The sequence below is a fragment of the Notothenia coriiceps genome, unplaced genomic scaffold, assembly GCF_000735185.1.
Source record: "Notothenia coriiceps isolate Sejong01 unplaced genomic scaffold, NC01 NC01_scaffold00037250, whole genome shotgun sequence".
Classification (NCBI taxonomy): domain Eukaryota; kingdom Metazoa; phylum Chordata; class Actinopteri; order Perciformes; family Nototheniidae; genus Notothenia; species Notothenia coriiceps.
Genome location: NW_011369951.1, coordinates 11,865,501 through 11,891,544, shown reverse-complemented (window position 1 = coordinate 11,891,544; position 26,044 = coordinate 11,865,501). Strand labels below are relative to the sequence as shown.

General features: G+C 39.7%; 2 protein-coding genes and 1 pseudogene across 5 annotated transcripts; 2 read left to right on the top strand and 1 right to left on the bottom strand.

Annotated features, from left to right (window-relative positions):
* The first annotated feature begins 3,938 nt into the window (after positions 1–3,938).
* On the top strand, positions 3,939–5,329 carry LOC104966959 (chymotrypsin-like elastase family member 2A). 4 transcript variants are annotated; one of them, XM_010796319.1, is made up of 5 exons: positions 3,939–4,055; positions 4,130–4,277; positions 4,403–4,538; positions 4,693–4,944; positions 5,046–5,329. In XM_010796319.1, the coding sequence occupies exons 1-5, from the start codon at positions 3,998–4,000 to the stop codon at positions 5,202–5,204; spliced, it is 753 nt and encodes a 250-aa protein (XP_010794621.1). In that variant the 5' UTR covers positions 3,939–3,997; the 3' UTR covers positions 5,205–5,329. The 4 variants fall into 4 exon arrangements, with proteins under 4 accessions (XP_010794621.1, XP_010794619.1, XP_010794622.1 ...); XM_010796317.1 differs by having other exon boundaries at positions 4,397–4,538; XM_010796320.1 differs by having other exon boundaries at positions 3,945–4,055; positions 4,133–4,277.
* Positions 5,330–10,532: 5,203 nt separating this feature from the next.
* On the top strand, positions 10,533–11,897 carry LOC104967311 (alpha-1D adrenergic receptor pseudogene; annotated as a pseudogene).
* Positions 11,898–12,743: 846 nt separating this feature from the next.
* Positions 12,744–19,271, bottom strand: LOC104967310 (alpha-1D adrenergic receptor-like). Its single transcript, XM_010796722.1, has 5 exons — positions 19,210–19,271; positions 17,743–18,903; positions 15,158–15,389; positions 14,823–15,012; positions 12,744–12,755 (listed from the first exon to the last, which is right to left on the bottom strand). Exons 2-5 carry the CDS (start codon positions 18,680–18,682, stop codon positions 12,744–12,746), a joined length of 1,374 nt encoding a protein of 457 aa, XP_010795024.1. The 5' UTR covers positions 18,683–18,903; positions 19,210–19,271.
* Between the last annotated feature and the right edge of the window lie 6,773 nt (positions 19,272–26,044).

Genomic DNA, 26,044 nt, shown 5'->3' with positions numbered 1-26,044 from the left:
TAGACTAGTTACCACCGAATCGTACATCATCGGCCTGTACGGCCCACAAAGTGTAAAGTCGCACACATAGCGGGTAGACAGAAAAGACTCACTGGTCAAAGTGGTCGTGTGTGTGTAGCAAACGCGGGCGAACAGAAACATGGAGTTATTAACCTGTCCGCGGTCAAACGAGCCCCCCTCTGTCTTCGGAGAATCTTACGCTCCTCTATTATTCTATATGGACTCTACAATCGGCCCGGATGCAGGGTTAGAATGGAGAGAGAGACCCCTTACCCTTACGCTGTACCCGTAAGGAGGTGATAAAGCCACATCTGACTTCGATAAAATTCCCACAGAACAAGCACTGTATATTATACGCCTCGGGGTACCTGTTTGCACACCCCGAAGAGTACCCGATACTTAGGGCGGAGGTTTGTCAATCGTCCTGGGATTCCTTGCTCGTCTTGGCAAGCCGTACCATTATGGGTAAAATTTTAGAGTTGGTCGAACAGAGACGATAGCGAGAGAGGAATCCGTCAGTAGGTATCTACCATTTAGGGGCGCGTTCCAGTGTCTATTCTTCTATGGGGTTTACCCAAATCCCTCCGTTCATTCCTGACAGCACACTTCCAGACGTGTGTACCTGCCTCCTGTTTCAGTTCATCGATTCTCGTTGATATACAGAGTCTGGCTCCACAGTAAGCCATTATTATGCATTACTCCTTTTCTCTATTTACACAGTGTTGTTGAACACATATGTCGACTAACGTTGTCGATTTTGTCTTCTATACTCGAAATTTACATACGCGAGCAAATCGGGTTGAATTTGGTGACCTTTTCTAGTCAGATCGTAGATTTGGTTCATAAACCATTCATCACTAATATTACTCGTATGTCTAATATTTATGATGTACACCTAATGTCAGCGAAATCTCTTCACATCTTCAACACTATCACACGCAGCCTCTCCGGCACATCAATTAAGACACCTAAATGTGATTGGGGAGGGGACCAGAGAAGATTACGGTGTCCGACATTGTTTTAGCATAACTACACACCGACGCCACATTAAGTTTGGTGCATTCTGATTGGCGTAAACGAACATCATTACCACCGACGTGAATAACAATCCTACTGTATTTACGTTTATTTTTAGTCCAGCAGTCTAAGATGCGCCTCAACGTCGCCCGCTCTGGCCCCCGGAATGCATGTGACTGTGGACGCTTCGGTCTCTAAATTCACGTGTCTCATAATAGAGCTACCAATAACCAGAGTTGGCTTCTCAGCGGGTGTCTCGCTGAGTGGGGAATATCTGTTAGATACGTGAACGGGTTGGTGGGGACCTGCGGGTTTCGCGTTATTCCCCTTCAGAACAGTCACCCAGTCTCCCTCCTGCTCGGGAGTTGCCGGGGGACGGCTAAGAGGAGCTACCTTTTGCCGGTCCGCACCGGCTAACATGGGCTTTACTGTAGCTGAGTTATTTTCTAAGATGCGGAGCCGGGCTTCTATGGCTATGATTCCCGCCTCCAACCTAACAACTATACTACATTTAACACATGTATCGGTACCAGTAAAGGAGGTAGGGAAGTAACCAAACATGAGACAGTTAGAGCAGGAAATAGCACCCGAGGGTGGGGAAAGAGCCAAGGCTAGCTATCAAGCTAAAGTAGCTACCGTTAGCAAACCCGAAAAGAGTGTAGGCAACTGTGGAGTTACAGTCGCTAAGAGAAGGAGAGTTGTGAGTGCTTAAGCTGTAGTAACGTGTGATTACAACGTCAGGCAGTTGCCGTGATCAAGAGTTTTAAAACGATCGATTAAGTTAAGATAATACGCTATCAGCAACAGAACAGGCACACGGGATACCCGGAGATGACAACAACAACCGGAAGTTACAACATGCTTACCGCAATAGTGGTCTGTGTAGAAACAACGGCTGGCTGAATGTTTTGAAATAGTGGCTCTGGAGCAGCCTTCCTCGACATTGAGAAACACCCAATAGCTTGTTATCACTAAGAAATAAGGATAGTTATAGGTGCCAAACAACATAATATTAAAAACGTATACATGCCGAGGGCAGTTGCCAGATATCTAGTTTGTAATGCGGCCTTGAATTACGTTTTTTTTATTCTTTAGAAAGAGGACATTTACATAAATGTTTATCTTTTAATTATTTGAATTTACTTTCTTATAAGACATGAAATCCTTAGTTATTAAAGTCATTAAGTGACTGGGCCTTTTTAGAAATCTTCATATTCAAGTAAAGGCCTAACATTTGCACTGCATATTCATTTTGTTTATTTTTTCAATTATCCTTCCAACCTGCTGTAACATTAGATGAATTCATGTCCGTCTGGAAACATTGAACATTAACTCTGGCTGTGCAGATCATTTAAGTTTGAAAGATATGTGCAGATTTTGATGAATGCAGTCGCATCACTTGGTCATGTCCCCAAAATGTTAGCTTTTAATATAGAACAGGGTCAATTTAAGATTATATTTATCATAAAAGTTATTTGTATAGAACCAAATGAAAAGGACTCTACTAAATGAACATATACCTATTAGTACTCATGTGTCTGTGGATAGATTGTGTCACCTTAAGCAACCGTGTCACATGCAGTCTCAAGACTTTGCAGATTTGGGATTGATATGAAGGAAGCGACCATTCACCCCCAATTTAGATTTTACATTTAGATCATTTTTCTGTGAAATGATGATCAAAGTGATTAAATAGTATTCGTTTCACAACTTTGATGTTTGATCAGAAGTGAAGCAGGAAACCAGTTTCTGCTGGTTTCAGGGGGGCCTGGTTTGTTGGCAGATTCCACCCCAATAAATACTTTGAGTGGGGCGCTGCTTCAACAAAAACAACGAACGGCAAAATGGGGACTAATGAAAATGTGTGGCAAGCTGGCAGGGCAAACCCCAGCATTGGACATATTTATGTGGTAATCAGATCGCAAAGCTGCATTAAGTTCGATGCTGTTATGCAGCAGTCTGATTAACACAGATCATTTAGAACTTCTGACGACATGAGGGCACATTCATTAGTCCCATTTGCCGGGCCCTTGTGTGTTATGTAGGCTTTTTGCTGGCACGTAAATATCTGGGCAAAGTCAATAACGGGTCGCGTCAAACAGTCACGGCGCTGTAAAGGGCCGAGTGAAGCGTCAAACACAGAAAAGACTTGTTGCTATGCTGGCGCGGGCCAGAAAACGCCGCTCGTTGTAGATTTTTAGTTTTTCGCCGTTTCGCATTCCCGGGAGCACTCAGGGCAGGCACTCTGCTGCCAGGGTTGGACTGCCCGCGAGCGGCTCACAGAGTCCCACCGGTCGAGGGCTAACCTCGCCGACAGCGGACCAGGTAGTGAGGTGTAATTTTTGCCCGCTGTGTTTCCCTGATGCTGGATATAGACCAAAGTGCCATGCCAGCGGATCACCGCTGTGCTTCCAGGCTAGCTCCAGGGTGAACCGCCTGGCATGGCACGCCCAGACCCCCACGGGGCCAGCAACAAGGAAGCCGGCCACAGTTATCCCACCTCACACTGCCGCTCCCCTCCGAGCCTCACAGGGCGAGGGCAGCCCGAGCCCCGCAGCAATCCTCATCCTGTTTGATTATAAGGCTGGTGTTCGCTTCCTGGTTGCTAACCAAACGGGCGCATTGTAAAAAATAAACACTGATGTTCCGGCTGTAACGGTGGTGGACTACATCAGAAGCAGAGGTGGAGAGCTGACCAATCAGAGCACAGGTGGGGCTCATAGGGAGGGGGGGGCAGGAGCTCCCACAAGCCGTTTAGGACAGAGAGTGAATACACATACTATAAAGTGATGCTGTATGAGAAACCAATGTGATTTTGGAACATTGAACAATGTAAATCTATTTTAGTAGACCTCAACAATGGAATTATGATCAGTAGAAATGGCCAAAACATGGGACCTTTAATGAGACAAAGTGCTGCATAAAAGGATCGACTTAATGCCCCGAAGATCAAAGGCAAGTCATTTGTCTTGCAGGCATCATGCATGCTCTGCACAAACTCCTGCTTTTTCAGGTCCTGACATCTCTCGGACAAAATGGTAATACTCCGAACTCTGTTTATTATGCTCCAATCATTAACTGAAATTAACCTATGACCTTTTACTTATTTCAGCAGATGGGAGTAAAATCATAAAAGGAACAATAGCCCCAGATGATAAGTACGAGTTTTTGGTCTCCCTGCAAAAAAACGAGAAACATCTGTGCGGAGGATTCCTGATCAGCGAAGACTTTGTGGTCACTGCTGCGCACTGTAGCCCCGAGTGAGTATAACTTCCTTTATCCGCTATCTTTGAATCATTCAATTATTTGAAAAGTCTTCAAGATATATTAACCACCTTTTATTTTTAAATATTATCTTCAATATTGAATATTATCTTTCATTTAGCGAACCGGACAGGGTCGTTGTTGGCACTCACAATCTCCTCAAAGTTGGTGATGAAAATGTAAGATACATTGAAAAGAGATACAAACACGAATCCTATAACCAAGTAAGCGGAGGTAATGACATCATGCTCCTCAAAGTAAGTACACTTTTTTTTTGCATCAAATTAATAATTTAACTTTCAGCTTCATATTAAGCCATGTTTTGTCACATTGAAGTCTGAAGAATAAAAAAGTATTATCTTATATTACACACATTGCTAGTTTTGTGAGATTTACTTTGTTCCTCTCCAGCTGAAGAAGAAAGTTGCCGGGAACAAAAAACAAATCATTGCCATTCCTTCTTCTAATATGCACATTCAAGAAAACAAAATCTGCCATGTTGCTGGATGGGGTGAAACAGAGACTGGTGGTGGAGTTGTTGATAGGCTGATGGAGGTGGATGTGTCTGTCATAAACCTGAACACATGCTCTAAGTCATGGGGTGGTATTCCTCCTGATGTTATCTGTGCCGGTGGTTATGGCAGTGACAAAGGCTTCTGTCAGGTATGATTTATCTTTGTTGATGTAAAATGTAAGCTGTTATAAAAATGCTTTAAAATTCTTAAATAAAATAATCAATAATTAATAATATTCCTTGTTCACAGGGGGATTCTGGTGGTCCTCTGGTGTGCGACGGGATAGCTGTTGGTGTTGTGTCTTACAACTACAACAGAATCTGTGACTACCCAGATAAACCCAACGTCTACACAGAGATCTCCAAATACCTTGTCTGGATCAAGAGTATCATCAATGAAAAAGCTTAATATGCAATTTCATAAAGCTTTGCTTCAGCACACTTTGAATGTATTTAGGAGGGGAGGCTGTGTCTCAGCTGCTCTGTCAGTATTCACTCTTTAATGGAAAAGCTAAATAAAGCAAATGTCTCAAATGTTGTTTTCTCTTTTCTTTATCCGAACACATGAGGTTTGAATCTCTTATCGGAAAAGGTTTTACTTCAGGAAACATTCATTGTAATATTGAGGCTTTGTGGTGTCACAGATTGGTCTATCAAGGTTCATTTCCTCAGTATACATTCATTTTGAATGTTTAAATAATCATAATAATGAGATCCTGCACTTGGAGAGGTTGAGCATGTGACGTCACCATAGTTTCAATGTCAGATTATAAGCAACTTTTAACACTCATAGAACGCACTTCAATAGAATGAACTAATGTAAACAAATGGCAAACAGTATCAGAAATCTAACTCAGCTGAAATTGTTTTACATGCTTTTATTACTAGTCGCTTGGACTACTGCAATTCTCGTGGTCTCCAAAAAATCTTTAAAGAAATTGCAATTAATTCAGAATGCTGCGGCCAGGATTTGAACAAACACAGAAAAAAGGCATCACATGTTCCCTGTGCTGGCATCACTGCACTGGTTACCGGTGTCTTTCCGAGTTGATTTTAAAATGCTTTTAATAATTTATAAGGCTTTACATAACCCGGCCCCTACACACATCTGGGACTGCCTTTCTTTTGATAACCCAACAAGGACACTCAGATCCTCAGATGCATTTCTTTTAGAAGTACTTAAAGTAATACACAAGAAATCTGGGGAGGCTGCTTCATGTTTTTCCCGTTGGATCTTAGAAAAGCAAACTCCATTGGAGTTTTTAAAAGTAAATTGAAGACCTATCTTTTAATTTGGAGTCATTTTAGAGGTATCACTGTTTATGTGTTATTGTTTTATGGTTCTGTGATATAACTCTGTCTGTTTGTTTATAACTTGTTTTTAATTATGTTCCTACTTCTTTATTTCGTATCTGTAAAGCACCTTAGGCTGCATCTTGCATTAAAGGTTCTATAATAATGATAATAATAATAATAATAATGCATTCTATTTAAAGAGCGCTTATCTAGAAACTCAAAGACACACTGTTGCAGTAACAAAATAAATAAAAAATAATTAAACAGCACACTTAAAACAAATATTACAGATTAAAAGCAGTTCTGAAGAGGTGCTATATAAATAAAGTGGATTATCATTATTATAAATAAATAGAAAAACGCTTTTTGCCATTATGTGGAGTACAGTATATCAATTAAGTATAACGTGTGGTGAAGGTTTCAATAGACTAATACAAACATACTATTAAGGTCTAATGATGCTCAGTTACAAAAGTGCTGGTTAGGAATAGGTGTGGTTTTCAATATGAATAGCTATTTACAGAGAGAGGGGGAAAAAAGGACTTAATGTTCCTCAATATTTCACTGCATGTCAAAATTGGGTTAACAGTCATAAGTTTCTGTGTGTACGATGAAATAGTGGCTTTAAAATTGTCACAAACTTGGAAACACAAGGTACAAGGCTCAAATGCAGTAAAGTATGCAAAAAGTACTTTATTCCAAAAATAGGATGTACAAATAAGGATCGACAATCTTGACGAGGTGAAAAAGGTTTAAAAAAAGGCAAAAAAGAAAATCGCTCACAAAGTGAGGAACAAAACGTATAAAATATTTCGAGAGCATAAATTAGGCTTGAGACAAAATAACTAGTCGCTGGTACGCTGGTACGCTGACTACTGGCATGGAGATAGGACAAGACGAACTGACACAGGACAAGGGGACACTGGGGAATATAAACAAGAGGTAACTAGGCACAGGTGGAAACAATCAGGGGCGGGGCTGGTGCTGATGAGAGCGGGAGACACACAGGGATAGGGAGTCGAGGAACTTGGAATGAAACAGGTGAGTGGGAGACAAGACAAAAAATGACTAAACAAAAACATGAAACATCACGACTCAACATTTTTGACGGGACACAAAAGCAATATGACTCAGAATTCAGAAGAAGTTTAAAACACAAAGTCCCCATAGGGATGGGTTGATCGCTATGGGGGCAGGCTGTTTGTTTCCTAAAGGACTGATTGACAGTGTGGAATAGACACAGCCTATCATTTCTAGCCCAGCTTACTTGGTGATTCAGACAGATTGATGCTGGTACGCTGCTGAGGCACATCATTAATGAGTAACCTTTAGCTGGGAGGCAGACCTGCACTCTTAGCACCTCTTGGGCCAATCAGGCATTTTCTCTGCGATGATGCAAACCTAGACTGATTGTCTGACTCATCTGAAGCTGCAGAGAGTGCCCTAACAAGATTTGTTTTATTAGTGCACCAGACCCATGAATACCAGAAACTGATGGTAAAAAGAGAAATAGCCTTTGAGAATCAATTCTCACTCAATGATTAGAGTTAATTTGTTTGTATGCATCATTCAAAAGTGTTGAATGGGCTGATTTTCCTTTATGTGTAGCTGAAATAAGCTCAATCAGTATAAAAGACACACTGTCATACTTTTTTCAAGCCTCCAATTATTAAGATTTATAGTTGACTTTGTTTTGAAAAAGGTATTGTGCATCCTACACTTACTGTGTAATAGTAATGCACTAGGTTGGATGAAAATGACTGTTTGCAATAAATGTATGTATAGAGAATTTGTTTCAATACAAAACATATGTATTGATATTGGGGACAATTCTAAAGTCACTACAGGATTACTAAGATCAATTGAAACCATTATCTTAAGACTTATGTTGTCTTCAAGCCATAACACTTAAGATCTAAAATAAATTGCATGCTTTTTACTTTAACAATATTCCACCTACTGTAATATTTTCAGTTTCTGGTAACTGTAGGTTCTGTAACTCGGAACGGACATATCAGGAATTCCTCTAGTCACACAAAGACTTTATTTTTTTAATTGGAAAGGTCCCCACACTCCTTTATCAGATAATGTATTCAAAGCATTTCATGATGTAACATGTATAAGAATTAACTTTAACAAAAATCCCATCCACAAAAATATCAAAATTATAAATCATCTTGCAAACATCGGATATAAAAGTAGTTGTGGTGTCGGAGTTGTATTCCAGAGTGGTAAATCAATGGCTGACTGCCTTAACCCTCCTGTTATCCATGGGGTCAATTTGACCACATTCAATGTTTTACGTATCTAAAAAAATTGTTCACATTTTTTTTTTTGCTTAGTATTTCATGACTTTTCCTGATTTAGTGCGGACTAATGGGTAAACATAAAATGAACATGAAGATCTTTTTTATATGTCCTCTACGCACTTTGTACGCATCGGTCTTCCTTGGGGTCAATTTAACCCCAGGCTCTTTTAGTTGTATAAAACATATAGAAATGTCAACATCTTAGACATATTTGTGTTGATTGTGTGGGATGATATCGAGGTGACTATTACATGCAAATGTGTCATTGTAAAAAAAACCTACCCTCTGCTTTAGTTATTGGTCCTTTAACAACATCAAAAAGATCTTACTTTAACATTTTATTTCAGTCAGTGAGATTTTATGGTGATTTATATATTTTTTGATAGTCACATAATAGGAATTCAGGATGTATAAAGGGGTCTGTAGGGGGGAAGGTTGGGGTAATGTTTTATTTAAATGGTTATTTAGGTAGTCAACTAAGATACCTAAAACACATACACATACATTTTGGTTAAAATTTGGAATATGATCATTGTCTTGAGTTTTAAACTACTGGGATCAAATTGACCCCAGAGGAAAAAGGGTGTAAAGTAAATCTGAGGTTAACAGGAGGGTTAAGGTGAGTGAATTTCAGTGGGAAGAATCAATGGAGAGCGTCACTTTATTTAACCACTGTATTCATCTTATTGTTTTACCGGGTTGAGCCTTGTTTACAGATGAGGTCTCACAGGAATAGAAGTGGCAGGTAGCCGATGCTACACACATAATACTGTTCATGCTGCAGATAATGTTACTAGTAAAAGTGAGGACTCGAGTTATTATACCGTTTTTGTGTCTGAGTTAATGGCACAATCAAGTACACAGTATGCTGTGCGTAGCTGATGTCAAAGCAGAATGAAACCATTACTTGGAAAATCACATACAAGCCATTTTCGTTTATTTCCACATTATCCTACCAACAGAACTGAAATGAAAATGGACTACTTGGCACAGGCAGTGCAGACCAATGAGACGTGTTGCATCAGTGTCCAGGTTCAACAACTGTGTTAAATCCAAGCCATGGGAGTCTATAAAGCAATAGGAAAAGGCAGCGTTAATATCATACATAAATTGCCATAGCGAGTATTATTAATTGAACCAAACAACTAGGGCAGAAAAACATGACCTTTTAACCCCACACTATTATTTTATAATTATTGTAATATTCTTTATTGTAAAGATATATGAAATCTTGTTAACAGCCAAAAGTTATCATATTGTCTTTAATCAACTAGTCCCTGAAAAAGACTAAGCTCTTCAATTTGAATGCTCCATCATCTCAGAGAAAGCTGATCAGGAATATTTGAAGTTGTCTAAGGCTGGATTCTCCATCATTCTGGCACTAATGACACACACATGGTTTGAATAAACCTCTGCACAAGTCAGGGCAGCATACATGCATTACATATTAAATCAGGTACTACTACTCTGCATTTGTGCTGTCTCGTTTTTAACACCTATCAAGACAAGGTGTATATTCTACCTCATGCCCTCAGAAAAAAGCATACACCTAAGGAAATTATATAAATTCCATTCATGTTGTCAGCTGTCAAGTTAATGATGGTCAAATGTACATACATTACAATCATTCAAAAATATAATGTACTTAGCACTTTAAAAATCCATCTTATTATCACATGAGCTTCATAACTAGTTTTTTGCATTAGGGCTTGTGGTGGAAGCATGCACTGTTAATGTCTTTCCCCATTAATCAAAGTCTACACAATGTCAACTCTCGTTATTGCTGCACAATAAATCATCCTAAAAAAGTGCTGTGAACACCCAAGTGTCAGAAGGATGACAAATGTATAAATGTAGCATAAGAATAATACAGCTGTAAATACACATTGTTTGATTTTACAATGCTTTTTTATATTGTTTCTTACAAACCTTACCCCATTTAAAAATGTATTATATGTTTATTTTTAAATAATGTAAACTTATAAGTCCAAATTGAAAAAATCATCAATCATGATTGATGATGATCTATTTACATTTTTCTGTAACTGTTCTTGGTGTATAGTTTAAGATACTTTGTGAAAATGCAGCAGTAGACAGTACTTGCAGTTTGCATTTACTCACAAATATTTCTTATGGTTTCTTCTTGTATAGGTGCCTTTTTCTCAGCACTGAAACCATCGGAAACGCTTTTCAAGGTGATCTTCTGGCTGGGCTACTTCAACAGCTGCATCAACCCCATGATCTACCCTTGCTCCAGCAAAGAGTTCCAGCGGGCGTTCACTCGGATCCTCAGGTGCCAGTGTCACCAAAGAAAGAGGGTCCTGCGTCGCTTCTATGACCAGAAGTGGCGGACGGCTGTAAAGGGAATGACAAGAGATCAGAGGGGAGAGCGTAAGATTGGCTTCCCTGTGAACGAATCCTGTGGCAGCTCTTTTTTACACAAGGGGAAAGGGCGCTCTCCAGCTTTCAAAAGATGGAGTCTGTTTCCACCACTGCAAAAATCCTCCTTCCAGCTCAAAGAGAAAGTGAACAACCTGTCAAATAAAATCAAGGGAGGGCCGGGAAAAGGAAGCTCACCCGCAGTGGGTCGGATTGACATAGTGGACACCGTCTCTATGGGGATTTATAACTCCTGTGAGCAGAGCAGTTATCAGTTATATGATCTTGCAGACTGCTACGGCCTGAAAGAGACTGACATTTAGACGGCCACCAGAGAATATTTGAATAACTTAAAATTCCATTCACGTGTATGAAAGACTGTGATGGGCCTCACTTTATGTGTTTACAAAACATTTGAGAATCAAAGTTGTGGACTGAGAATGATGGCTTAAACCCAGCACAAATAGGACTTAAACTTTATCTTAATCCTTATTGTTAAATCAGATGAAACGATTGTTGTAAACTCCTAAAAGCCACTTTTATAAGAGACAAGGAGTAGCTAACGTTTTGGACTAACTTTGACTGCTGTCACTTGGAAACTCTGTTCATCGACATTGTACAGCCCACAGGTTAACCCACTTTTGACAAGATATTTAACATTAGCCTCATTATTACTGCTTATTCCTTCAACGTTCAAATGTTTATATCAGTCTCCATGTCTTGAACTATAAAACATTTGATTTGACACTATTTGATGACTGCCTTTGTTTGATATTCAGCTGATTATAAATAAATTAAAAAAAACACAATTGTAAAGGATAAAATAAGATATTTTTAAATGAAACGGAATGAAATAAGAGCAGTGCAATTATTATGTTGTCAGGATTTCTGGATTTAATCAACTAGATGTATTATGATATTTGATCTGCGATTTTTCTTTTTGACAAGGCATTGTGAATGATAAAAGTCCATCAAACAATAAAAATGCTGCGCAGTATTTATTCCAAGTGGTTGATTTATAAGCTGACTTGGCATTAATATGTACACTTGTGTGAATATAAACCCATGTATCTCCTTGTCCCTTCTGTCATATGCATCAAAAAGTGAATGTGAAATGAACATGCTTTTTTTGTATTTTCTTTATCTAATGTTTGTAAATAAAAAAAGAGAGGACACAGACTTTGTCTGTCTGTTAAATTACTGTAAGGAATCCTTGATTCTTGGTAAAAATAATAATAATAACCCCATCCAGCAGAGGTCACCATTGCGTTGAATGTTTTACCTCGTAATTCCTTTCCCCTTAAGGTCTTACGTTTTTGGCAGGTAAAAATTGTGCAGTATTAGACAATAAACAAATCAAGTGGATTAACAGAAATCAATATCTGCATGTGTTAACAAAGACAAACAGGTAAATGAGCATCTGATGTCTGAAAAAAAATGCAAATTGAATAATTCAAAGGGAGTAACAGACTAACATGAGGCTGTAGCTGCAAGCAACATACAGAAACAAATTGAAAAAAGCTAGAGACTCCATCAACACTATTTAACCTTAATTCACCATCTATTACTAGCTTCATTCCACAATGACATTAATACTTAATGTTTTTCACACAGGGGAAAGTCAAACAAGCAGTTTTCATTTGTAATCCTGACCAAAAACATGACAATTAAAATAAAGAGATGAAAAAAAAACAGAATACAATTAATTTCAAAAGACAACCCATAAAGGATTAAAACATACTATACCTCTGACAGTAAAAAATATAAAGGCCACATATTGAAGTATATGGGATGAACTATCAAACTCCGGCCATTATTGGAAGGAATAAAAAGGTATGGTATACACACAAACCCAATGATCAACAACAAATACAAATAAATCCATAATAGCTTGTTGTCATGGTTCCACAGCTCTATGTTTTGGTCTTTAACACATGCCCTCCAAAACATTATTACATATATTCTCACTCATTCTTCTGTAAAGAAAACAGACTTTAACATCATAACTCAAAGTTATTTTTTAAATGGAGTGATAAAATTCACTGGTTCTTACTGCAATGTGCTGTTATAAAGGTACATTTTAACAAAGAAAGAGTGCCCTCCTGAGAGACTCGCTTGATTGCTTATTTTGTACAGACAGCACCGGTGCTAAAACAATAATGGACTGTAACAATGGCTTGGAGCTGCTAAAGAGAATACAGATGAACATTTACTTTTATACTTTCAAATAATAACCTAATTCCTATTCCTATTTTCACATAAGGACTCTATTTTTGCGGCATGTTCACAAAATGAATCCTGCTTTATGATTAGACCACTGTGTATAACAACCACAATAGTATACTAGCTTGGCTTCAATGCATTCATTATTTTCTTCTGCCCCTCATACCTACCCAATCTACAATTAAATAGCAAAAGTTGTCAATGTCATACATATAATTAAGTTAAATATGGAATTAATAGAATCAGAGTCAATCTGATTAAACTGAGCTTAATCTGGCAAATCAAAGTGGCCAAGTATCAATGTTAACATGTTCAAGTTATTTGTTAGTTTATAAGCGCAGCAGTTGTTTTCAAACTGCAAGAGTCGATTTAAACACCAAATCACACAAATCAGAAAAAGGCTGCAGCACTGCTCATTGTTCAAGCATGTTACATCTCAACCAATATCAGCATCTGGCCAACTGCTATCAAAATATCATATTTTAAATGAGTCACTGGGGTTTTGACCAGAAGTACAAATTGCTTGAAACATCTATTGAGGTGCAATTCACAGGGCTCCAGTACTCTTTCTAATTGTTTTTTTGATTTACTCCTGTATAAAATAACCACCAGCCATCTTGGTGGACTGACTCTATGTATATTTTATTGAGAATAAGTAGTGTCTAGCCTTTGATTTTAATGAAGTAAGCAGTCATGTTCATTCATGTAATATCATTTTTGCCAGCCTAAAACTGTAGCCTGTTCAACAAGCTCACCCATAACTGCTCCTCTTTTACTTGCAAATAAACCTAGATGGAAGACTGACTGTGGTTATAGTGAAACTAAGAGCCCTGCCAGTAAGATTACAGGTTTTCAGCGTAAATATGACTTACAATAAATGTGAATTTTGCCTTTCAATTATTTTTTTCACACTCACCTTCACATGTATCTCCGGGTCTTGCAGTTGTCTGAAGACCTGCAAATCATAGTATTCTTATTTTTAGTTATGGCACAGAGGCATTAAAAAACCAATAAGTACCATCCTTACATTAACATCTGTGACACAGCCCGGTAAGGTCACCATACACTACATATTAACAGGTTAACTTTGGTTTGTAAGTCAAAATCCTAAAGAATAGCAGAATTATAAGTAAGACAAATCCAGACCCAAACGCAGAATGAACAGGAGGCAAGTATAAAGTATAAACAAAAAGCTAACTTTTAATCAAATGAAGATGATACAAAAACGGGACCAGAACAAGCATGGCAGAACCAAACAAAAAATAAAGAAAAACTAAACTAGTAGAGACCTGCTAAGGGCATGTGAAAAATGAACGGTAATACAGGCTTGACCTCGGGGAAACAGGTAGGAGGTGACAAACCGACAATGAACACACAAGACTAATCATAAAGATCATACACAGCTGTTGAGGGAAGGCACAAAACAAAGGCACCAGGTGAACAAAATCAGGTCATCAAAAAGGAGGGAAAAAAGAGACAGGAAGGAAAAACTGAAGTTACCTACTGTAACTACAGCTTCTATGAGTATAGGCTTCGCCCTCTAAGGCTATCGCTATTGGGTAATCCCCTGCGCACCCGCGCAGCACTGAAACACTTGTAGTCCACGCCCACCGGTGAGGTGGGCCCCACCCTCAGGCTCACTTCCGGTATAAATAGGAAGGAGGCCCGACAATCTGCTCCCACACAAACAGCTTTTCTTCAGCTATTCGTGGAGCCAGTGGGGCCCAGTACTTAGAGCGCTACGCCTGCTCATCCATCTGTCCATCAGACACATGCGCTGCCACTCAGAAAATACTCAGAAATACTGAGAGCGGACATACATGCTCGTGATGTGCTGTGGTCGTCATGTGACGAGCCACGCCAGAGCCCTCGCCGCCGCTGCCCATGAGGCAACCCAAGGTGGGCCTGGACCGAAAGGGCTGTGAGGGAGCCTCCACACGCTGCGTTTCACTCCGGCTCTCATCATGCGGTGCGTACACGTTCAGGGGATGAGTGGAGGTGTGTGCAGTGCTGTCCACACGAGACGTTATAACGGCACTCGTGGGCTCATTATGACCGTGTGTAGGAGGTATATCTGGGACAGAGGAATGCAGCGAGCTCTGCAGTTTATTGACCGATAGTTTAAAAACAGCAGGCTTCTGCAGCGAGCCCTGACGCCATGGCTGCGGGCGCTGCTGCTGGGGGCGCTGCTGCTGGGGGCGCTGCTGCTGGGGGCTGATTGGAGCATCCAGCAGCACTTTCCTCTATCTCCTCTGAAGCCTCGGAGGGTATGGAGGGCTGTTCTGATAGTCTCACTATGGAGTGAGACAGCAGAGTGATGTCGTGCTGCAGACGCCTGGAAGGCACACCGATGCATCCGGTCAGTCTGGCGGACGACAACCTGGTCCCTGGGGAGGAGAGCAAGGGACGCCGTGCGGCGACCTTGCTGGCCTGCTTCACCCCGAACAGGCTCCCTCCTGGCACTTCCGGGTGGCCGGGAAGCTCGGCCAGACCGGGTCACTCCTGACGGTCTGTACCCAGGAGAAANAGTGTTGTGTCCCGTCAAAAATGTTGAGTCTAGTCATGTTTCATGTGTTTGCTCTCATCAGCGTCAGCCCCACCCCTGATTGTTTCCACCGGGGCCTAGTTACCTCTTGCTTATATCTCCCCTTGTCTTGTGTCAGTTCGTCTTGTCCTGTCTCCATGCCAGTAGTCAGCGTACCAGCGACTAGTTATTTTGTCTCAAGCCTAATTTATGCTCCAGAAGTCTTTTGTACGTTTTGTTCCTCACTTTTGTATTTTTTGAAAACCTCGTCAAGAGTGTCGATCCTTATTTGTACATCCTATTTTTGGAATAAAGTACTTTTCGCATACTTTACCTTTGTCTCCCAGGTCGTGCATTTGAGTCTTGTACCTTGTGTATCCAAGTTTGTGACAATTGCACAACATCTTGTCAGAGAGGATTGTGTGTAGGACAGATGGTTTCAAGCAAAGACTTTAAATTACCAAGAATTCTTACATTTATTAGGCTTTTATATCCATTATGATACAGCTATGATTATGTTTGGACAATTTAGGGGTACTTGGTGGTCTGACCATTAATATTCCTCTAATGATAATCATTTATTTTCACCCTTTTGTTTTCTCTTTTGAATACTGATTCCAAGGAGTGCCACACTCAATCATGGACTCTTTCAGATGTGAGATCCTGGGGGACGAATTCTAAATCCAGGCTGTTTATTATGATCAAAAAAGCAAATTTAATGTAATTGTATTATGAACGTTCTTTCTTAAGGACACTGATTCTCTGTTCATACATTAGCTACAATACAAACATAATCCAAATCAACATGTTTCAGAATGGTCTCAATATGTATTTTGCCTAATCTTACTGTAAAAATGTGTAATGGCGATATAATGTGTTTAATGTCCCATTGTAGTGAGTGATGTATTCGTACAACACAATACACTTTCATTAAAACTAACTTCTCTCTTGACACATTTTCAATCATATGATGAGTTGAAGTATCCATATGGATACAAATAAACTTGGCCTTTCTCTCCTATTAACTTAATAAAGTGATTAATAGTTCCTACTTTATTTATGGCACCTTCTCTCTCCCTGCAGGCTTTGCTTTAATATTTAATTTCAATAAATCTGGAGGTGGAGCAAGAAAGAGAGTGCTGTAAGTGCTATTGATAAGATAGTGGCCATTTGCTCAGCTTTTACAATCAATTATGTGAAATATATTCCAAATTAAAATTCTAGGGGCAGCCGAAAGTGTGGATGTTGTCAATACTATTATTTTCTGTAACTGCCACTGTGATGCATACTCGAGTTATGTGACTTGCATTGGTCATTCCCTGCAAAGCATTTGAACCCTTCAGTGAGTATGTCTCATGCTTGTTTCCATATCTCATCCTGTCAATACTGTGGTCAGTTTAAAAGCTCTTAACATCAAACATGCAAATGTAGTCTTCAGTTTAATCCCACATTTTCAAGTCTTGCAGGTCTAATTTGTTGTTAACATTGAGCAGTCCAAGCTCTGCTACAAATATAGACACTGAAACAAGTTGCTTTCTTTCGTTGTGTTACTATGTGAGAGTATTACTAAAATAGCTGTGATGGCTGCAATTCTGACAGAATTCAGTTTTAGAGTGCTCATTACTGAAGAATGTCAGTCTATTATGACTGCTCTTTCAAGCATTTGATATAGGCCATCTGAATGAAAACAGGCTTTCAGACAGGAAAACAATCCACATCGTGATCATGTTACAGATTTGACCTTTTCTGACCAAAATATGTGTTTTCATAACAATTGTAATCTTGTGGATCAATTCCTGGCCTATTTATTAAAATAAACAGCAATTAAATTAAATTAGATTTATAGTTGCTTTTGTGTTAAAATATTATTGTTTATGTTCCTAGACGTAGTTGATTTACGTTTTCTTTAGTTCATTGATAAAACACCGGCAGCCATAGCAGGCTGAACAAGTTAAATCACTTAAAATTACGCAAATGCAATGATTTCTTACATTAGCTAGAACAAAATATAACTGCAGACAATTTCCCACAATATCAGCAGGTGGGTTCATAAATTCAAGTGCATATCACGAGGGCTTTGCTGTTCTTAAGAATAGTAGCCTACATTTTACATTGAGCATAAAGTTATAACATCTATAGGTGAAAAAGACGCACATGGGCCAGATTTTATCGTGGACCACTGGAAATAGAAATATATTATAAAGTTATAAACATACCCATCGACAGGAAGAAGAAAAAGGGCATCCAACATAGGATGAACATCCCCACCACTATAGCGAGGGTTTTAGCAGCCTTCTTCTCCCTGGAGAATTTCATCAGTCGCACTGAGAGCGAACTCCGGAACGGGTGGTTTTTTGAGCTGCTTGGGCGCGCGTCCTCCAGCACGCTGCGACAGTGTATCCGGAGGACCACTTCGATCGACTTATTTCTCTCTCGTTTGACGCCCGCTTCTAGACTCTTAGTAGTCCTGCGGGCCACCACGTAGACCCGAAAATACATGATGAGAATGACCATAAGCGGGAGATAGAAGGAGAAGAGAGAGGAGAAGAGCGCGTAGCCCGGCTCCTCTGTGATTTTGCAGATTCTCTCGTCCACAGGCGGCGGTTCCTTCCATCCGAGGAGCGGTCCAACGGAGATAACAGTGGATGATACCCAAACTAACACTAAAATAGCCACTGCCTTCCTCTCTGTCATTATAGTTGGGTATTTCAGGCAGTGTTTAACACCTATGTACCGGTCGATGGAGATTACACAGAGGCTGAGGATGGATGCGGTGCAGCAGAGCACATCCACCGCTGCCCAGATGTTACAGAAAACACGGCCAAACACCCAGCATCCCAGAACCTCCAGAGATGCAGAGAAAGGCAGCACAATAATGCTCAGAAGCAGGTCCGCGATGGCTAAGTTGACAATGAAGAAGTTTGTGACAGTCTGCAAATGTTTATTGCAGACAACAGACAGGATAACCAAAATGTTGCCAACAATTGCCACCGAAATAAAGACGGCGAGAAAGACGCCAACCCCGACTACCTTTGAGTCCATTGTGAAGTTCGCACATGGCGTGATGCTGTCGTTTTGGTCCACAAGAGATCCATTGAAGGTTTCAGCAAAATAGATCCCATAGTTGCTTTCGTTCCTCAAGTTAGGCTCTGTCATCTTGAAACGCCATAAAGACAACTTTATAGTTATCTTTAAAAGAGCATTTCACCTTAGGGTTTTCAGTCTCTCTTTCCAGTCAAACGGTCGTCCTCCGGGTAGAGCGAATTATATTTGAAAAATGAAATCCTCAGAGAAAAGTCAACATAATCACATGCTATTGCATGCATGGTTACGAAGCTGTTGTTTGTCCACTCGATAAATAAAACATCTGAAAGGTTCTGAAAGAAACACAAGGCATATTATTTAGTTTTTTGAGCCGATGAATGGGAGTCGGAGGCGGCGTGTTGAGTATGGAACTCCACACTTTATTTACCATTAGTATCCACAGAAAGGTAGGAATAACTTAGTTACATACTCAAGCTAGAATGATAACAAACCACAGGTGCGCTACTTAACAGTTCCGTGGCGCAACACACTTTCTATAACACAGTGAATTATGTCCCGTAATGTTCCACCACAAGATACAATTAAAATAAGAACGAAAATATCTGACAAATCTTGCTGTATTTCTACGCATTTCTTACTTGTGATGGTTTTCCTCTGACTGGTGGCATCCTTTGCAACAACTCCCCGATCACTGAGTCAGAGCTTGTACAGCAGGTCTGAACCTACAGCTCCACCCACAAGTCACATATTTACTGTTGCGTTCAAAGTCTCCACAAAAGAGCGTCACCTAAAAGCTACCCACGTATGTTACATGACACACCTATTGACATTAACAATGGATACATGTTTATGTTTACCATAGTCATATAATGCCCTCCCGGAAAACTGCCCGAAACAACCTCTCATCCATCATGCAAATATAAGACAAAGCAGCATCTGACAGATAATCTAAATAGCCACCATGCAGGCACCAATAACCCAGCTCTTCCCACCGGAGTAAAACAAATGAGAGTTCCTTCTTGCAAAGCTGTGAAGTTTCCCAGTGACACTGCAGCTGACATCCTCAGGGCTTTTGTGAACAGCTCATAAGCAGGACAGGCCTGTACAAACCACCAGGGAGCCTGCAGGAGAGGACAGGTCAAGAGGCAGGGTCAGAGAGCGGACAACCAATCCCTGCCAACGGAAAACATCAGCCCAGTGTGCTGTGATATACAACTCCATCTTGTATTATGTGTTGGAACTCAGTGATTGTGCTGTTATGTTAAATGTTTGTTGTTTGTTGTTCATGTATTGTGTCTTGATCAGTGTTGGGTGTAACGCGTTACAAAAGTAACGGAGTTACAGTAATATATTATTATCAAATACGAAAATGGTTAAAGCAACCATCACTAAACGCCAGCAACACTGCATCTACTGCAGACAGTAGCAACAGGTCAGATAGGGACATCACGTTATCCTCCCTTGTGGACACTAGCTTACTCCCGCCTGACTCGCCGCCCTCAACCCTGGAGCAGCAGTCTTTGTCGCCCGAAACTATACGCCGCCCCTCTGCGGCCCGCAGGTGCCAGGATACCACGGCAAAACAGAGCCTGCCCAGGTATGTCTTAACAAGTACCCGCCTGTACACAGTGGGGATAGGCGGTCATTTTGCAGCTCGTGGTATAGAAATAGACAATGGAATATTCATGTGAAAATAGTGCCATATTCTGCCATGCCTGTAGAAATGTTGGGTCAAACATAATGCATACAATAGCACAGATGCCTTCACCACGAATGGCTACAAAAATATCTCATATCCCAAGCTTATCAACGAGCTAATGTTGCAACTGAAATGTTCTCCAGGTCACAAAGTCAACCTCACATGATGATGTGATACCAGTTTTTAAGCACAGTAAATATTCTCTTCCCAGAGATGGGACCAAGGTGATGATGTAGTACATGGTTTTAATAATACTTTTGCTTTTCAATGTTTGCCATTTCAAACCATGAGCTGGTTCAAATAATATTTGCCTTGATTTAGAATATGTTCTCATTTGTTTTATCAGTACAGTTTTGAAGCTTTTGTGCTTTTCTTTGCCATAGTCCACTTTGGACTATATGAAATATTTCAGGATTGCACTTCTAACTCACTTGAAATGTTCTCACTTGCTTGGTTTCAAAACATAACAAATGCCATAATCTGTTCATTGGGGACCATCAATGCTATTTTTCATTGCTGTTGCCGGCCACTATTGCTCATGTAAACCTACTACTGCTGCGCCCCCTGTAATCTCAGATGCACCCTGAGTCATTTTGTTCTGGAACCGGGCCTGTACACGGCCATATACTAAACAAACTACAGAGCCCATTCCGTGTCCTGTTATTGTTTACTTCCTCTCTGCCTTCTTCTGGTGATTTATCTGACGTCCAGCGCTCCGTCTTTTAACCTCTTTTCCTTTATCTTTCTTGATCCTCCTTAGAAATCTTCATTATAGTCCTTGACAGCGGCATGCACTGCTGTATTAACAACGTGTCACATGTTAAGAATTTACAATCAGAATCGAGTATTCAACTAAGCCGTGTAATAAAAGTTGTTAGTAGCCTTAAGGACCTACAGTTGTTATGCTACACCACATTGCCCTTCACTGGATGTACAATAACTACATTTTAGCATTTAAAATACCTAGCCATTCTTTTTTATTTTGGTGAAAGTAACTAAAAAGTAACTAAAGTAGTGTAACTCATTACATTTCAGAGACAGTAATATTGTAATGTAACTTATTACTTTCAAAAGAGAGTAATAAGTAATATGTAATATATTACATTTTGGAAGTAACTTGCCCAACCTCGAAGACTAAATAAATGGCCTTAAACAAAAAATCGTATAACTTTTGAATAATATTTTCTGGTCACTTTTAAGATTTATTTTTTATTTAGGGCAAAAAAATAACTTGCAGTGTATGGACATGGTTAGTAAAAAACATGACCTAAGCAGGGTATACTTACCACAGTCTCGAGTGTCAAAAGAGTTTCTCATCAATCGTACCGAAACGTTTTTTTAAATAGTTTTTTAGTGCTGATTGTTCCTTTGCTTCGAAAGATGATTATTAAGAGAAAAAGATTAGGTAATTGAACACTTAACCAAAGACAGGAATCCTCTGGTGAAGGCGTTCTCAAGTGCTACACTAATTTTCAAGAGATCAATTTTCTTTATATTCTCACATTCATCTGCCCTCATAAAAACTGTATTAATTTAACTGGCTTAATATTGCCTCAATGAATAATGAAGTCTGCTTGATCTTGTCCCTTGTGACCTTTTAAAACCGGTTTCCTTCATGGTGCTGCTATAGAAAAGCCACTAGAGGGCAGCAGAGTAGCTCTTTTCAAATAACACAATTTCTGAAAAAAAATCCAGCATTGCCACCGTAATGACCTCATGAATAAACATATATGCTAATTTGGAAGTTAGTTCAGCTACAGAGAATCTCTTCCCTCTTCCAATGAGCTCAATTTCTCTTAACTATCTTTGGGTTGCAACATTGGAGACACCTGTTGATCTATTTAACTGGCAGGAGGATATTCCAAGCTCTACAGCGACTGACAGTTTCAGCTGTAAATACAACGAATAACGCACAAGAAAACTGATCCGAAGTTGAAACAATTTTCTGAGGTTTTAGGCATCTAAACAGTCTGTGTGGCCAGTACTGTGACTGTGTGGTTTTGGTTAGATCTTCTGTTTAAAATCCTCTAGGTGGCAGTGTTTTCCTGTTTATATGGAGGGTGTACTGTATGTGCTCAAACTTTAGTATCTTTGTATAGAATGACTGCTGTTCCCCTCCACAATGCAAATCATAAATGTGTTCATTAATTTAAATACATTATAGTATTTATACTGATCTTCATCAGTTGTTAATTTAACATCAGTTGCTCATTGATGAAGCAGATGAGTAACAATCACATCACTTTTACATGGCCATTTTGAAATTGGAGCAACATTTTACACCCACCCTCCCCATCCAACCCTGACCATCCTCTTGTTTTTATATTTTTGAACCACTTGGTATTGTTCACTTTGCTTACATGTTATGTTAATACGTTTAAAGATGTCCATATTCACATTCTGTTGAGTCAACAACCTAATTAAGTCTTTGTTTTTCACCAATACAAACAGTATAAAAAACATTTGTGACAGGAGAGGTACATAAAAATCACACAAATCAAGAAAAAATAGAAGACTTAAGAGTATTATATAACATTAGAAAACTGACAAAAGTGCGTGCCCCTTTGAGTTTTATTCATGGAAGAGCATTACATGTATGGTGTGAGGTGTTCAAACTTAACATGAGAAGACATGACAAGATGTCATTTGTTGCATTTTCCACTAACAGTAAGTCTTGGTCAGCCACTGTTTCTGAGTCGTAGCAATACCAGCTTCTGAAACACAATCTTCCTGTTCTTCCTGTTCAACATTTTCTTGGCTTGTGATGCCAGTGAGGCCGGAGACTTCTGGGCATGACCAGCAGACTGAGCCCTCCCCATCCCGAGGCAGGGCTCAGAAATTTCCTCTCGCCCAGCCAGGCTGTTCCTGTTTGTGTTCCTGCAGGAATGGGTAACATTCACCATGGAAGATTTAGTTTGGAGTGTTGCCTCAGCCACAGCGTTGACCAATTATTTCCTCTTCCTTCTTCACACAGGCTGTAAAGCAAAACCCCATCTGAAGACTCTTATGAAGTGAAAGGAGGTCTTTCAGATAAGACGCCAAACATGATGGTGGAAATTATTACATCAAGTTTTCAAAATCATAACTCTGCTCTGGGAAGAACATAGATGCACTGTGATTGGAAAAATGCAAATGATCCAGTTTCAAAGAGTCTTTAAATTACAACATGATTGCCAGCAACCGTTTAGTGAACCCATATCATCGCTTTTTCTTTTTTTCTTATCTTATTTGTTTTTTGTTTTATGACATTGAACAGTATGAGCTTTTGTCTTCATTCATTTGTGAGCGAGGTATAATAATAATAATCAAAGTGTTTTTATTGATTTTTGTATACAAACACACATCCAGTACAACACAAAATAACAAGACTCAAAATACACATCACATACTCACCTAAATACAGGTCTAAACTAAAGGAACAATAACAAGACAGGCATTCTTAGGTTAAAATGCATAAATAAACAACAATGTCCGACAGAAGAAAATAAAATAAAAAATAAAATAAAAAAATAAATAAAGGAGGGGTGAGGGGGTGGGGGGGGTGCTGCCAGTTATGTTGAAGCAGATGAAAGCTCCCGTTCAAGAATGGGGCGAATAAAAGGCTGCAGACCTTATAAAACTTCTAGTGTTGCCTGCAATGTAAATCTAAGGTGCTCCAATTTAAGATGTGTCTTACCATCCTCTATCCATCGTTATGAGAATGGTGGTGTTGTCTTTTATCCAGTTTAAAATTAAAATCACTCCTGGCAACATAACGAGAAATGCCATTGCTTTCTTCCTTGAGCAGTTGTTAAAGTCCTGGCTTCCTCTGGTGCCAGACAACCAAGATTGGCTGTCAAGTAGGGCCAGGCTCTATATTTTTATTATATAGAATAGATTGAGAAGGCTGTAAAGACTTTGTCAAAAAATCTTTACAGCCTGGGACACCAGACCAGAACATGTGGCATAAATTAGCCTTGGCACCTGTTTACATCTAAGGGCAAGTCGGAATCCAGTCCCTGGTAGATTTTCTTGCAAGTTGTCGCCTTGAGAAATGAAGTCTTGGTGTAACAACTTAAACTAGTATTAATCAATGTTCTAACACATATGGAAGAAGATGTATTAGATCCAACTGCCTTACCCCAGTCCACCTCTGAATATGTCCAACTCAATTTCCTCCTCCCAATTTCCTTTTTATGAGATCAGGGATGGGGAAGCACCCCCTCTGGATTTATTGACATTAATCCTGGAAACCACCCTTTAACAGCTCGGGTTCGTATCCATAGCTCATCAATCCATCACCCAACTCCAACACACACACCTGTGGGAGAACGAGGGAGCAACAGAGAATGTTTTTTTTAACAAAATTCTCGAACCTGAAAAAAAATCTGAGGTAATTAGTACTTGAGAATGGCCATACTCCTTCTCCAGTTGAAGCAAGCCGACATAAATACTCCCATTCTTTACAAGATTTCTAACACATTCCACACCCAGCTCTATGCATTCTCTAAACGCTGCCTCTCCCCCAAGGGCCGGGGTAAACAACTGATGCCATACAACGGGAAAAAAAAAAAGGCCAAGATTTTTAGAGGGCGTTTTCTTTCCGTTTTAAAATGAGTGTTCGTGAACTGGATCGCATATCGTTAATAGAATCCATGTACCAACAGGGGGTTTATTAGTGTAAAGGGTGTTGCTTAAAGGCAGAGGAGCACAGACACGGCAGGAGCGCAGGGGACAGCTGGGCCTAAGATGCATATCTTTCCATAATGTACCCCGCCCCACAAACCACCCCCAACCACACACACCACGACACACACCACACACAACACACACACACAACATCGCCACACANCTTTAGATGAAAATAAGGAGCCACTCCCCACGCCCCTCTGAGAGATATTTGGTTAAAAAGAACACAATGGTGCTCTAGGAGGAGATGCAGGTACCTTATCACCTGCATCTCCTCCTAGAGCACCATTGTGTTCTTTTTAACCAAATATCTCTCAGAGGGGCGTGGGGAGTGGCTCCTTATTTTCATCTAAAGTAACAGACAGAGAATCAGCACTTTGGAAACAGGGCTGAAACAGAGGGGATTATGGGATTATGGGATAATACAATGCACAATATGTTTGGTGTTTGGAGCCAAACACTTCAGAGACATGTCTATATACAGTATATCTGAGACCTATAATATATTGATGAAAAACAGTATAAACAAACTGCAACACAACTCAATATTAATAAGTGACATCATAGAGAAGATATATTCACACATTAAAACAGATGAACATTTTAAAAGAATGGTTGAGTTTATTGAGTTTGTACTAAAATATAAAGTAAATTGCCACACTTAAGCATATAGTACTTGTAAAAGCTTATTTTTCTTTTGGATTAGGTTTTTTTTTTTTTGTGCAGATGGCTGTCCTGTGATGATGATGATGATGATGATGATGATGATGATGATGAGGAGGAGGATGATGATGATGATGATGATGATGATCATGATATTTAATAGGACATTTATACACTGATGAACAAATAGTTTAAAATAATTTCAGTATGACTATTCAGTTGAATTTATGATTTCCTATATTTATGCGTAAATAAATTGAGACTGTGTTGCTGGTATAACACAACACTGAATTGATATGTATACAGTATTAAGGGCATCATTTGAGCAAAAAGAGAAAGAAATTACATTTCAAATGCCATGCCATCCCATCTGTACAGTGAATGACCTCTCCTGTTATTCTGTAATCTATACAACCAGCACAGCCCCTAGTAGACCCCCCCCC